The 15,841-nt window shown below is 40.5% G+C and overlaps 2 protein-coding genes across 2 annotated transcripts; both read right to left on the bottom strand.

Annotated features, from left to right (window-relative positions):
* Positions 1–10,453: 10,453 nt before the first annotated feature.
* LOC117630294 lies at positions 10,454–11,587 on the bottom strand. The gene has a single exon (XM_034363037.1). It carries the CDS (start codon positions 11,585–11,587, stop codon positions 10,454–10,456), a length of 1,134 nt encoding a protein of 377 aa, XP_034218928.1.
* A 113-nt stretch (positions 11,588–11,700) lies between these two features.
* LOC117630293 lies at positions 11,701–13,762 on the bottom strand. Its single transcript, XM_034363036.1, has 2 exons — positions 13,653–13,762; positions 11,701–12,911 (listed from the first exon to the last, which is right to left on the bottom strand). Exon 2 carries the CDS (start codon positions 12,907–12,909, stop codon positions 11,701–11,703), a length of 1,209 nt encoding a protein of 402 aa, XP_034218927.1. The 5' UTR covers positions 12,910–12,911; positions 13,653–13,762.
* Positions 13,763–15,841: the final 2,079 nt, after the last annotated feature.

Below are 15,841 nucleotides of genomic sequence, written 5' to 3'. Positions count from 1 at the left end.
AAGGACCGCCATTACAACAATAAAGGCGAAGTTCAATACGCAGCAGTTACAGAGGTTCGAGGGAAGTTGTTTTGGTCATCTATTACTGATAGAGGACCTGAAGTGGAATTCACAAATTGTCCACGGCCTGTTGATGAGGAAGGCTGATCCTAAGACAGTTACACAGGTGAACGGGATAAAATTCATTGTGGGTAACAAGTTGATACAATTCACAGCCCAACAATTTTGCCTCATCACGGGGCTAAGGTTCGGAAAGCTCCCTTTCATTCCGAAGGCGACAAATGAAAATTGCTCGTTGAAGCGAAAATACTTCAGCACCAATAAACCTGCCACCCTTTTGGACCTACACACCGCCTTCATCGAGTGCACAGATGATGAGGATGCGTTAAAGCTTGGAATGGTCTATTTTGCCAATTTTGTTCTATTGGGTACTGAAAAGCATGTGCTTATTGACATGCGCTATTTGAAGTTGGCTGAAGACCTAGAGGAGTTTGACAAGTATCCATGGGGCGCAGTGTCATATGCAATGACAAATGCTTCACTGTTGAGGGCAGTTTGTGCTGAATACCAACGAGTCAAAGTGCCCCAAAAAAGAAAAATGCCCAAACAAAGTGGAAAGAGAGCGCAGACAAGAATGCGAAGTGGTAGACCAAGAGAGTACATCATAAGGGGGTTTGGCTTCGCTCTTCAGGTGAACACATATCCAGCAATTAACTATTTGATGTAAATACATTTACAGATATTGATGTTTCATTGTTGTGAACAGATTTGGGCTTTTGAAGTGTTCCTAGCATTGGAAGCATTGCATTTCACGGTCCATGAAGACAATAGGCACATCCCTCGAATATTACATTGGAGGAGCAACACGGTGGCCCGTTTTCGGGAGGTTATGAGTCAGGTTTTTGAAAACTTTGAGGTTAGATCTGTTTGTATCAGTGATGTTATGATTAGGAAAAAGTACAAAGTTAACTGATTTTTTTTTTTTGTGTTTCAATTGGAGGTTGATGTGCAACTTCTCCGGCCAACAGATATTGAGAAGCAACAACCTTACTGGAGTTGGGGTGATGATGACAACGAAGAAGAAATGGTTGAATTATTTGGGGATGAGGCCGAAGAAAAAACCGGCACTTCTAGTGAAGAAAAAGACGCGGATGTTGAGGAAACAGCCACCCTTCCCTCCTCTTCTAAGGTGAGCATGACCTTTTTCCAATGTTGTGAAAATATAGCGAATACGATAGGAATGAAGTGGAAATAGTTTCCTGGTTTTTTGTAAGCTTTCTAACTGTTGCATTATAACTGTATGCAGGCCAAAGGGTCTGTTAATGACGTTCGCAGTTTGAAGCATCAATTACGCAGCACTAAGGATCAGTTGGCTAAGCTACGTAGTTCAAATCGGGGGCTTAGGAACAGAGTTCGTGACTTGGAAGCTATTGTACAGAAGAACTGTTTGAAGCATGAGAACGAGTGTGACAGAAATAAAAAGGCTATTCGGGATTTGACCCTAAAAATTGCTGAAGTCGAACATTATTTGAAGTTGGAGATGGAGGAGTTAAAAAAAAATTATGGTGGAGAAGGCCATGAGGAAGTCTGTACTGCTCAGATGAATGAAGGAGGGCAGAATGATTTGTCACCCGTAAATGAACCTACTAGTCCGACTACAGCAGCACCTAAAATGGACACTCAAGTTCCAGCTGATGGAGTAGAACCCTTCCCAGGCATGCATACAGAACGGGGTGAAATGGAAGCAGCAGTCTGTGGTGATGGAGTGGAAGGCTTTCCAGCCTCAGATCAAGAAGGGGCTGCAAGGGAAGCAGAAGTCCCTGCTGATGGAGTGGAACCCTTCCCAGCCATGGAAGTCATAGACACTGAAATTGAAACTTCAGTTCGTGAGAGGCAAGTGGACCAACAACCTCACAAGGTTCCTACCTCTGAAGATGTGAAGCTTCCTAGTGTTGAAGATGCCCTCCTTCCTACTCCGGAAGATGGGAATGGGTATAGAGTTATTTGTAAAACAATGTTACATTTGTTAGAGGATTGGAAGAAGACAGAAATTGAGGGGGTGGGATGCAAGGTCAGGCCTCCCATGAAATGTAACATAACTGTGGTTGGTGATGAAGGGGATGAAGGGGACAACGAGGCTACTGCCACGGTTCGGAAACCAGATGGTGAAGGCAAAGGGTGCAGACTTAAGCGGGCTGCGACACCATTGTTGAGTCCATTCACCGATCCCTCCAGGAAAAAGAGGAAGGTTACTGATTTGCATGCACAGACACCTCAGCCCCGTTTTGATCCAACAAAACCCGTGGCCATGGACGATGTGAAGGCTATCATACAACTTTGCAGGGCTTGGAAAACTGACATCAGGTTAGGATTTGTATCTTGGCAAAACCAATATACTTGTTTTTTGATGTATGCAAACAATTTATACACAGCTATACTATACATGTGTGTGTCATTGTCATATTATACAAGGTGTTCCACTTGTCTATTATATTTCAATTTACCTTTGCAAGTGTTGTTTTTGTAGTGCGGAGCTGGAGCTCGAACCATTTGAAGTTGGGGCAGATTTTTTTTACAAACTGTTAGATGAAACTGCATGGATGAGCTCGAGGGTAACAATTTGAACCCGGCTTTATTTCGATCAATCTCTTATTTGATGACATTGACTATGTGTCATTTGTTGTGATATTGACGCGGTTGTTGTGTTCTGAAATAGCAGCACCTTGACATGGCCATGTTTCTAATACGCAAAAGACAACTCTCTCATCCGCAACTATTTGGAAGGGAGTGGACAACCGCCGAGTTTTGTCTGCAGGTAATTTTGTATCCATATTTTGTGTCACTGCAGTTCTTGCATTGGTAGGAGTCATGTTGGTCTCTCCTTTTGGTGCTTTGGTTTGGGTTTATGTAACGTGTATTTCACACTTGGTTGCAGCAATTTTTACAGCCGTTTGCAATGCCAAGTGGGAAACGAGTCACGAGGAAACAATCTGCTGCAAGGACCGTTGACCCTCCCCCTAACTACCTCAAAAATGTACACCACTTTGTCAATGGGTCATGGCAACATGGGTATGCGCAAGCATGGACGAAAGTGCGCAAGGTCTATCTCCCGTATAATGTTCGACAGTCCCATTGGGTGGCAGTAGAAGTCGACTTTGTGCGACATACTGTCACTGTCTATGACTCGTATTCTGATTTTACCTCCAACAGTATGCTTGTCCGATTCATGGAGCCTATTACCCATACGCTTGCAAAGGTGCTGCATGAAATGAGGTTTTATGAGAAATCGGAGGTTGAAGCGGTGAAGAGAAAGGGGACTGACATGTCAAACTTTAACCCATTCACAATTTGCAGAATTTCCGATGTTCCTCAACAAAGTGATGGGTAAGCTGTGTTCTTTTAAATCACTATACTCGGATGTTATCAATAGGTGCACTTCTAACTTGTCCACTGCTCGGGTGGACAGTACTTCATGTGGCATTATGACAGTCAAATATATTGAGTACCTTAGTGCCGGCATTCCTTTACATACCATTGACCCATCCAAGTTTGGCTACTACCGATTGAAGCTTGCAATCGAGGCTTTTAGGGGGGAGGCCTATGTATGAGGTAAAAGTCCTAATCTGACCTCATTGCTGCTTTATTGTTAACTACTGCCTTTGGAATTGCATTGTTATTTACTTCATTGTAGTTACGTCGTACGTACTCACCTATGATGTCAGTGTTCATTTAAGAGAACTTACATTATGTTGGGAACTTGTCCAACTGTGATTACTAAAAATGGCTACTTTTGTTCTTCAAAGTTTAGGGTATTGGGGATTTGAACACTATAGATGGTAATGTCAATGTTTCACAACTGGCATCTGATTTACGTATGTCATATGTTCTAAACTCCGACTGTGTGTAATCCAAAACTTGTTTCATGTTCTTTATGAAAGGTTCAAACAATTACTTCTTCAAATTGAACATGTCTTATGACATCTCATTTTCCCTTTATATGAATCTGAAGTGGCACATATGTCCTCCTTCTGCAGGTGGTCCTTCCAGCTTCATACCCATATTGACATCTCAGATTCTGTACATGTATGTGAAAGAAGTTGCAGGATGTTTTGTCGTATTGTGAATCTTGAAACTGCCTAAGCAGTTTTTGCGTAACATGGCACAATTTTTGACATTTTGCTCACCACGCGATAAAGTGGGGTGATTTTGTAGTAGGTTGCAGGGTGTTATTTATGTAACGGAATTCAACTGTACTTGTCTTCCATGGTAGAAGGGCTGTATTCACTTTCCTTTGTTAGAACTAATTGTTGACATTCTGTGCTTAAGAAATTCCTGTAAATCCATAATTTGGCACAAGTTGCAGCGAAATGCAATTTTTTGGGGCCACCCACATTGTAGCCTTTTTCCATTATTTTATCGCCACTATAGCGAAATATTCGACTCTCATTTGGCAATATATTAGGGTGTTCATTTTCGTGACAGTTGAAAGTATATATTGGGTGGCTATGTCATGGACCTGTAAACATGAGACGACAGTGCATTGTCGACTGTTTAGTTTAGTTTAGTTAGGTTGAATACTTTGTTTTGTATATGCATTTTTGAAATCCGATCCGGACGGAAATGTCGGGGTTGGTTAGCACAAACATTATCATTAACGCTCGGCTGGGCCAATTACAAGCTCAAATATTCTATTGTTTGACGTCATTGAGTTGTAGTTTTGGGAGGTCCCTCACCGTCAAATATTTAGTTATTTCTCATGTTTACGTGGAATAATTGGTCTGACGATTGAGGCTGCATAAGAGTTGATACCAAAATACCTGAGCCTGGGGTTATTGGCTATGCCTTTTGTGTTTGCCTTTTCAAACCAAGATGAAACCAATAGAAAACGACCATCTCTGCCATCACTGATTTAGAATAAATAAAACCTGTTCCATTACATCCATAACCTAACCAACTTTAACCTGCCAACTGTAGATGACCAGGAGTCCTATTACATTTGGAAAACAACAAATAAATGACCATTCCAACCAAGAAAACAGAGACCCAAAACCATGGGTTTTTCATCTTTCCTTTTCCAGCGTTTTGTTCTTCTTCCAAGCGGTTTATTTTCCTAAGCAAGCCTGGAATGATGTGCTTCGATCTGTCACACATCTCTGGGTCAGCCCATTCCCAAAATGTACATCCATTCCTCTGCAGAAACGGAATCAATGTTTTCAAACAAAGACAGCCAGCATCAGATTTGGAATACAGACAATTCCCAAATGTCAGCTAAAACTTACACATAAATAAACTTACCCTTGCACATACTTGAAACCTCCTTCCAGGATGAGAAACCGTCCACGATGTATGCGTTTTGACAACGTTCCCACAGTAGCACAGCCGTGAACACACTGAACTCGCAGCTTCCATTTCCCAGCGAGATCTTGAAGTCGCGTCTTGACCGGGCAACCGAGACGTCACTGACTCACCCTCACCGGTACGGAGGCTCCTCCTACTCATCTTCTTGTTTTGGAGGGTATGAATTGTTGTTCACGTTGTGCGATATTTAGGGTGCTGAAGAGGGTCATCCCAAATTCAAAGGGTTACACTTGCATGTGCACAATGTTTCAGTAACATGGTGTGAGTGCACAAACATGAAACCTGGAGTTAATGGGGTGTTTTTAAAAAGGAAATTTTTTTTTTCCAATATTTACCATTGCCAACAGTAAGTATAGATTGGGCCCAATGTTATTCATAGCCTTAGTTTATGACAGATACGGCATGGTATACACTTGCATATACAGTACATGCCATTCTTAGTTGTCTGTATATTGGTTTATGAATGACGTATTGGTAGGACAGTGGCACTATATTGGTATCATATTGTAACTTTATTGTATCGCTATTGATTTGTATTGGTTTTATAATGCCCGATATTGGTGTTATATTGGCATTCCAATGTAACCTCAGCATTATTTGAAATTGGTACAGCTATTATAACATTTTTTATACTGTCTTACGTATTGGTTTTGCAATGTCAAGGAACAAGTCTACAAATATGGACGATGTGGAAGGTAATTACGTTATATCGAATATGAAATGAATGCAGCCAAACTACATCAACTGCAGTTATCAAAGTTCCTGCATACAACACAAAAGAAAGGCACCTGAAACGTACATATAATACGAAGGCCACCTCAACCTGGCAGCATACAAAAGCCAGGTGAAACTTACAGAAGACAAAATTTACAAAGAGGTGACCTCAAACTTACAGAATACAATCTTAACAAAGACGGCACCTGCAGCTTACATTAAACATATGTACCAACGAGGCCCCCTTTCCCCAACAGAAAACAAACGAAATAAAAAAAGGGCACCTCATACGTATATATTACAAAAAGAGGGCACGTCAAAAATTCCACTGTACTGGGTTTGTCCCCAATAGTAGCCATGGTAATATTACAAGGCAAACCCTCTCGCTGTGGCCCAATTTCGAGTTGCATACCCGTCAAATGCGGCGACCGCGACCCATTAAGTTCATGACCCCTCCCACAGTGATGTCCCACTTTCCTTCTGCATCCACAATTTGTGCAAACTTCCTAAATAGTTCGAAGCCGGATTCCAGTTGTTGTTGCTTCAACTGAGCCATTTCGTCTGATTCTTTGAATGCAATAACTGCACTGGCAGGGGCATTTTCAATTCTACCTCTGACAGCCTTCATATGTAGGAGATGCATCCGGGCTTGATAACGCGCCCGAATTGTGCGCTTTTTTATGACACCCCACCTAGCTTGGCCCTCTTTAATTTTGCTAACTATGTTTGCATGGAGATTTTTCCAGAACATGGTATTGGCTCGACATTGCTGCAGTCCATGGACCCAGTCTTCAGTGTCTTCTGTTGCTGCTTTGGCAGGTGTTTCAGTGTCCCCTCCTTCAGTAATGGCAAGGGTTGGGTTTGGTGTGGGGTTGGGGTCCATGGGTGTTGGGTATTTACTGTGGGTTGGTGTGGCCATTAGTTTGACCAAACTGCCATTCATTGTGATGTAGGTGAAATAGCTGCGCAGGCAGGGGGGGTTTGACGGAGTAAGTGTGATGGAAATGTTGGGTGGATGCAGCTGGGTTACAATTAAATAGTGGGAGGTATTAATGACCAGGAGTAAATGACTGTGATGAAGAGGCGGGAGTTATTGGCGGCAGTTGTTGGGTCCAATTTTAGGCGGGAGTTATTGGCGGGAGTTGTTGGGCAACACATTTGACTTGGGCTGTGCATAATAACAGCTGTATATAACTATTCTTTACCATTGGTTGGTGGTTGTTGTATGGGACCCTTGTTGAATTTGCAATTTATTCCTTTTGTCCTCTTTCCCCAATTTCCCTCCTGTACCAAAACTACAAATTGTCCCAAATATATGAGTACGGTAATTTGACAATGAATTGGCCAATTACAAAAATGGACCATGAAAGTATTTGTGTTTCCAATTTCCTTTTTGCTGTCTTCCAAATTCCTTGATATGAGTTCCATTTTTGTATATAACGGTGAATTCCTAACTCTGATTTTTTACCATTTGCAAATATTTGTAGGTGTATTCATCCCACCTGACGTTTTATTCGCCTTTAAATTTTGGTCGGGACTGTATATGACTGATTTGGTGGTATTATTTTGTTTTTAGATGGACTTGCCTATTGTCGTCATTTGTAGGGGATACTTTGTAATTTATGAACAAGTCTGTACAGTTGGTAAAATGAGTTAATGGGGAACTTGCTACTAAGGGAGTTATTCATATGGCAGCACCTTCAATATTAATATAGTATAGAATTGTGATGAAGATTGTGTGTAATTTGTGTAGTCACTGTTGTTCAGGTGTGTATATTGGTACGGCCGATTATTCCAACGTTGACAGGTGTGTATTTTCGTATTTGGTCCGACTGTAATGGGCATATTACAATGCTGTCAGTGACAGAGAGGAGTAATGAGTGAAGACTGATTTTGTAATGTAGTCATTGAAAGCAATATAAAACACACAACTTCCTCTATATAAGAGGGTCTAACCTACTCATTCAATTCCATATATATCAGACACGAAAGCTGTACTAAAGCTCACCCTATTGTTGGTAACGAAAAGGAAGCTCCAGATTGATTTTGTAACGTTAACTGTTTTTCAGGGTGCATGTGTGCATTATCCCCATTTGAAGTTGAAGATGTCAGACGTAATCCCTCCAAACGAGGTTGTTAGTTACCCAGGAGACCAGCCATGGCATGTCCCTTTCCCATCTCCACCTGGGACTCCAAATAACGATCCCACGTCATCCGGAAGTGAGGCAGACAACATTGATCCGCTAAAGAAAATAGCTGAAGTGAAGCATCACCTCCAATATTTGTGTACGGCAACGGATTGGTGGGAAACCAAATGCGATATTCATGGCCAGGTGATGGGCAACTTGACGAACAAGCTGAACAAAGCATTTGCTAGAGAAGTTAAGCAAACAATGAAAGCCCAAAGTCGAAGCGCGAAGTTAGCCTCGTTGACGTTACAATTGGAAGAAACAAAGAAAGATGCTGTCCAAAAATTCACTGAATCTGAAGAATTTAACCATGAACTGGTTGAATGTTTTAACAATGGGTTCGAGATGTTCCGGGATTATGCTTCCGTCGTGTCACCAGACTACAATTGGAGCGAAATAGATGTTGGTGGTGTCTGGCAGGTGCTGAATAAGGGTGGCCAGGGAATGGCTGATCATAGCCTTGTGCATGCAGCGAGGAAGAAGACCAAAGAATTGGATCTATTCATGGACCTGTAAACATGGTGATTTTGTGGAAGGGTTTCTGTAGCTGGGTCAGGGTAAGTACGGGTGGAATCATTTTGTATGTATTTGGTGGCTTTTGTATGAATGTGGTGCCTTGTTTACGCCTTCCTCTTATTCTCACCGTTGAGTGGGAAATTACTTAGTTTGTATAAATATGAAGTACTGTAACGTGGAGGTGTGCTTATTAAACGTTTATTGGCCTCATATTAGAAGCATTAAGCATGTATATTGTGTTTGTATTGTATAATTATTGACACATATTGTAATCGTATTGTGCTTATAGTACGGTTTTATTGCTGCTTTATGGATATACACCTCATATTATAGCCTCTACATCTGAGTAATTATAAACAGTGACTCTAGCAATGGTCGTATATATGGAGGGTTTCGGACAGATCGATGGTTATGACGCGCGGAATATCCATGGAAATATGGGACATGTATTGATACCTTAAGGCAATTGGATACAAACCACGGACACTGTAAAAACATGAAATTTTTTACTAACAAGACAAATAAAGTTATGAAAGCAATAATTAATTAGGAAAAAAAAAGGATTATAAACATTTAAGTAATGAAGTAACAATTTGAAGGGATAGGTGGTAATATTCAGTACTTATTAAGTTCAGTAGTTAGTCATTTCAGTACTTATAATGAACATTGGAAATAAATAAGCAATAACAAGAAATGGATGAAATAGGAAAGAAATGAATGACATTAAGTAATGACTTTTGTGAGCAACAATATAGAACACTAATAAATGACTTTGTTATTTTGCAAAACAGGTTGGATTGGAAGACTTATAAGTACCAGAGTCCATAGGCACTAATCACACACCGATGGGGTGTGCGTGTGGGGACGTAGCTCAGAACCTAGAAGAGGGGAAGGGTTTCTTCCTCTGTGTGTGTGACTTGAAGTGAATAATTAACTATTTGAAAAGTCCATATAACGATAGTAGTGATGTGTTCACCATGTGTAGCTGCATGGATAGTTTCCCAAAAACTATATATAGTTTGGTCTATGGCAATCAGAACAATGAGAAATCATGAAGTACAATGACGCTCCCAGTAATTGCGTAACATTTGCATTTGAAGGAGTTTTATGTACGAGATTACATTTTAGTTAGCCTTCTAGGCCCTTTCATTTGGGACAGAAACCGTTTTCATTACACTACCAATAGCCGTGCAACAAAGGTACAATACAATACCAATACGATGGCAACAAAGGTACAATACAATACCAATACGATGGCAACAGAGGTATACAATACCAATACGACAGGACATAACGTTGTGTAGGAAAGGAAACCAAGTGATGCCAACGTGACTACAATCACATTTCACAACACCAAATCGAATACAATTTAAATGAAAATAAAAGGTACATCACAAACGAATAGAAATGCTAATCTGTAAGACACATTGGCCAGTGGAACAGTGTTAAATAACAGCTGGTTTCAATAAAACAGGTGGAACTGTATGTTCACAAATTGCTACTAATAATAGGCTCTCATTGCAAGGAACTTGTTACCTTGTTCCATATGCTTCACATGACCGTTTAATTGACGGACTTCCATCCCTGCAGCATCACCGAACCTATTCATGAACTTCACAGTTGATGACAAGTGAGGTACAAACTGAACAACTGTGCAATATGCGCAATTAGACACTTCAGTTCTTGAGAGGGACAGATTGTTTGCATGTATTTCGGTAGTGGCCCTTCACACCACACCTTGAGCATTTTTTTTGCCGGGAGTCCTCTCCTTTGGAAGGTACTCTTTGCATTTTGCGACGGCCCGGCATAACCTTACAAACAGGAGGAAGGATTTTGACATTGTTCAAATGTTCGGGAATAACCCATGTGCCTTTAGGTGGTACAGGATAAATAGATTCAGCATATGCAGCTGCCCATGTAGCTCGTGTATAATAAGAAGAGGCAAAGGAGTAGGGGTTCAAATTCAAGTGCCGACATACCGCAATAGCATGCTTGCACGGGAGTTGCTCCAAGTCAAACTTCCTGCACGTACAACTACGGTTTGCCAAGTGCACCAGACCGTTCAAATCACCATCCAGAACATTATACTCAACATCATTGATTTTGACCACATTCATCCTTGACGCAGCGTCTAACCTCTTCCTTAACTTCTGTTCACCCAAATCAGGGCACAATGTAGAATGACATTTCATTGCTAAATCTCGACGTTGACTAAACCAAGTGAGAAGTAAATTTGTGATTTCATCGATCAAGTGTAGGACCGGAAGCATCCTTGCAAAACGAAGAACTGAATTAATGGACTCCACAATATTCGTTGTCATCACATTATAGCGTCGTCCATCACAGTGGGCCCGTGACCACTTCTGAACGCCTGCACGTAGTAGATAAGTTCGCACTCGCTCATTGTTTATCATCGAGAAGTGACGATTGAACTCCGCTAGACGATAAGACTTCGCTGCCCTTATAAAATACCCCAATATCGGATCCCGTTGCTTCAAGTGAAATGAGGCTTTCATATTGCCCTTCAAGTGATAAAAGCAAATACCATGGCTTGCCCCAGGAAAAACTCTACGCAACCCATGTTGTATGCTAACATTGCGATCAGATATGACAACAAGATTCGAGCAATCACCAATTGCACAATGTAATTTTCTCAAAAACCACTCCCATGCTGCATCGGTCTCCAAATCTCCAATCCCAAAGGCAACAGGATATATGTTGCGATTTCCGTCAAATGCGGTCGCAACAAACAAAACACCTTTATACTTGCACTTCAAATGGGTAGCATCAACAGCAATCACGGGCCGCATTGACGACTTAAATCCTCGTATGCATGCACCAATTGACATAAAAAAAATATAAGAAGTGGTCGGCTGCATCAGTCTGAATGTATGTCAAAGTTCCCGGATTTGTACGCTCCAACTCATAACAATAGGAAGGGAGAAGGGAATACGACTCTTCTGCAGACCCTCTCATTGTTTTGAAAGCTAACTCTCGGCTTCTCCAAGCTGTAGAGTAGCTTATGCTGACACCAAATTTTTTTTTTCACATCTGTCTTTATATCAGCTGCAGTATAAATGCTGCGCGAATCCTGAAATCTCCATTTAACACAGTCAGACACCAATTCGGCCGTAGCTTGAGGATGGTGACTACTTACAAACCTCAGATCACATTCATGAAGTGGATCGTATTTAACAACCTTAAACTCATGTAATCCAACTTTATATGCCCGAAGTTTCCAAGGGCAAGGCACCTGCCAACAGCGAACACAAAACCGACGCTTCCCAGATTGGACTGTTCTGAACCGAAAGTGGCCTCTAATTGCTGCTAAACTGATGGTTTTTAAAAGGGCAATCTTATTTGGATAAACTCGGCCAACCTTCAAATTTGCTTCCCAATTTATGCACGAAAGTCCTCCACCATAACCAATATATTCCACACTCTCACCATGCTTCGAATCAACCCGAATTGTATGCATTTCACTCGAACTTGATTGCCGGGGAGGTTCAGATTGCACCTGTCTACACTGCACAGTGGAGGGTTCCGCACTGCTGTCCTCATGAGGATGCACAATTGGTGCAGAGTACGGTTCCTCTTCATTGCTAGGTTGATTGAAATCAGCAACTATGTTTTCACCGCTTTCAAAATGAACTTCTTCAACCCAATCACTCCAATTAAAACCATTCCCACCATTTTCAGTTTCATTGTGCGAAATTGCCACATTTCTTCGTTCCACAACAAAGGTAGCAGGAGCATTGCTACTCTCCACGCTTACAATGCCATTGCACCCTTCAATACCATGACCTTCGATATTTTTCAAGCTTGCTACTAAAGGGGTTACTTTAGAGGCCATAACATCTGTGTTGTACTTGAGAAAATATTGAACATCATCATTGTCTTCAACCCTTATCTGCTTACTGACAGATGCGGATACAGGAACTGAATACTTCAATGTGACACTATATTTCGTGGGCTCTGCATCCATGATCTTATAAATGCGTTCAACAAGTTCGGAAAACGTTACGTTCCGTGACACTATTATGCCTTTAGCCTCCCCACCTTCATAACTCTCAATGTTATCCTTCTTAACCCAACTTCCATTGTAGCATACCAAAATTCCAACTGTATCCATTTCTGCAAAAAACATAAATAATTACTACACCGATTCATAACACTAAAAAATACAAAATAGATGAATAAAAACATGCACAACAATCATTCCACTACACATATCATCTTCTAAATCCTCAAATCTTCAAACTCAAATTGTAGCTGCTTCAACAATTAACTTTTATTCCTTTTTGTTTTTTCTCTGATTTTGTACATATCTGTGGGTTCCAAGTTATTAACAAACTAACATACACATACAATGGCAGAAATATGAACCCTCTAACCCTCCAAGTCTTTTGCACAAATGTAAACACCTTCAACAAAAGGATCAGGTTGTGATAGAAAGCGTATAATGTAGTACAAGCTCAATTACCAAATTCGAAACCAAAACACACAAACTATACTTCTTACCAAAACAAACCCAGAATGCCAATAAATTCCCCACATTAGCATCTAAATTGAGCCTAACACTAGCCGTATTTACAAATTTTTAGGCCAGACAAAGTTAACATATGATTTTTCTGTGTGCTGTTATTTTCACCATTATCAAACACATTGCACTACATTATACACGCATTCGGTCAATTTTAAACAAAATTCAAGTTCACCAGACAGCTCCCACTGCAGATAATATCACAAACTATGAATTTCAACATATCACAACAAGTGCAAACTGAAAATTTAAGCTTTTATGCCCTCTGTGGTGAAAAGGGGCTGAACGATTTCATAATACACATACACTACCAAACCAATATCACAACTCACATCCGTTCACAACGACACCGGAAGTCGCCACTTTCCCTTCTCTGTGGAATCGCAGCAGTCAGCTCGATCTGGAGGTCAACAATGGAGGCCGTGCCTTCCGGCTTCACTGCGCCCAAACTAGGGTCCCAAATTTGAGGACATCTGGGTTATGACGATGGATGGGTTGCGAACTGGATTGCTCAGTGGGAACATGTCTCGCAACCTGGAGTTCCCCCAATTTTTGCCAACTTTCCAACACAGAGGAGAGAGAGTTTTAGGAGTTCAGACAAGTTCCCTTTCAGAAAAGGGGTGGCAAAGGGTTGCTACATCTGCTTTTATATGAAGGGCAGTTTGGTCTTTTCACGTCCACAAGTGATTATATCAAAAAACAATTTGTAACCTGATCATTTCAGAACACCACTTGTGAAAGGTGATTATATCAGCATATTTCCCAAAATAAAACCCTTCCTGCCAACCATGATGCGCTGCATCTCATCTCCTCGTCCTCGCAAATTTGTCCTCTTCTTCTTTGTGTGCTCGACAATCATTGTTGGAGAGGAGAGTGGAAGCTGACTGGTGGGCAGCAACAAAGGTTCAACTTTATCACCATCTCCTAGGTAATTTTTGTCTCCATCTTTTATTAAATGTGGTTTAGAATTTTTTATTTGCTGTTCTTAATTAAAAAATAAATAAAATTAGACTTAATTACACCAATGCCCTTGAAACTTTGGTCAAATCCTACTTTGCTCCCCCAGACTCAATTTGATAAACTTTCATCCATTAACCGAGGTTTGGTGACCCACTTTCCCCCCTGCCATAAACTCCATCCAAAAATACGTTAACTTTGATGACGTAGTAGGGGTATTTTTGTAATTTCGTACACATGGGTTATTATTCATTAATCTTGGTGATGTTGTAAGGTGGAACCCATCTCCACATAGATAGTAACACAATTAAATATTCTAAAATTAAGCCTTTTTTTTTAATTACATATATATTTTAAATATTTTAATACAAATTTTTTTTAAAAACCCATGCAACCATCCCTCCCCTCCGTCTCCCCTACCACCTAGCTCTCCACCCCGACGTTCCCACCTCCTATCCCCGATGCAGAGACATTAAAATAAACCCAGAAAAAGAAACCCGACTTATTGAATTCGGATCGAGCCCAAAACATGGTCAACATCATAATATGGTGGGAGAAGTCATTTGGTGAGTTTTGAGTGAATCCAATCGCTAAAACTATGCAATGCACCAGCCACTCCATTAACAGTATGAACTCCATATGAACTTGAAGTGTCTAATTGTATTGACATATTGAATTCAGATCGAGCCCAAAACTTGGTCAACATCATAATATGGTGAGAGGAGACTTTTTCCAATATTCCCATCTCAAAAACCCCAAACTTGGTCAACTTCATTTTTTACTCTTTTGTTATTACTTATTATGATTTAATTCCACATATCCCCTATATGATATGTTTGATTTTGTTGTTAGTATGTTTAATTAAAGGTCTTTCTACATATTATTTATAGGTTATCTTTTATTTTGTCGGATCACAATCGGAACCCAAAAGCCCAAAGAATTTGTTGTCTTTTTTAAGAAACAGAATGATGGTCATCATCTAGTTCAATGCCTTCTAGTGCTTCTTTATCTACTCCAATTTGTGATGAGCAAAATCTTCTTGAGTCTCCCATTGTCAAGCCTCCCATTGTTGTTCAAGTTGAAAGAGTTAATTCTCAAAGAGTCGATGATCGAGATTTTAATATCAATGATATTGAGCGTGATCCAGGATTACGTCGTCTAATATGCGAAGAGCCTATCCTTTTAGGACCATGTCAACCTGTTCACCCATTTTGATTTAATCCTGTGATGGTAGGGTAAAGTTCCCCATTAATTTGAAAACCATTGTTGGTCAACAAGTCAACTTTCTTTTGTGTATGAGCGTGCCATTGCTAGCAATAAAAATCCTAGCAAACTTCTAAAAAATAGATAACTTGCGCTCCAAGTTACTGATTCTAAACAAGCGATTGTGAATTTGGGTGAGGAATATCTCCCAAGTAAGTTCCTTTCTTGCCTCATAATGGTGAGGACTTTTACAATTTTTCACAGTACAAAACTGGTAGTTTTGGCCAAAATAGATGAAAAGAAAGCAAATTATTTAAGCAGAACTGCCTATTACAAAACTTAAAAAGAGAAATGTCGAGTA

Source organism: Prunus dulcis, chromosome 6, assembly GCF_902201215.1.
Source record: "Prunus dulcis chromosome 6, ALMONDv2, whole genome shotgun sequence".
NCBI classification, from domain to species: Eukaryota; Viridiplantae; Streptophyta; class Magnoliopsida; order Rosales; family Rosaceae; genus Prunus; species Prunus dulcis.
This window is presented reverse-complemented; position numbering and strand designations above follow the sequence as displayed.

What these genes read in the sequence shown, in the direction of transcription:
- LOC117630293 (XM_034363036.1), bottom strand. Translation starts at nt 12,909, where the DNA reads ATGGATACAGTTGGAATTTTGGTATGCTACAATGGAAGTTGGGTTAAG.
- LOC117630294 (XM_034363037.1), bottom strand. Translation starts at nt 11,587, where the DNA reads ATGCGGCCCGTGATTGCTGTTGATGCTACCCATTTGAAGTGCAAGTAT.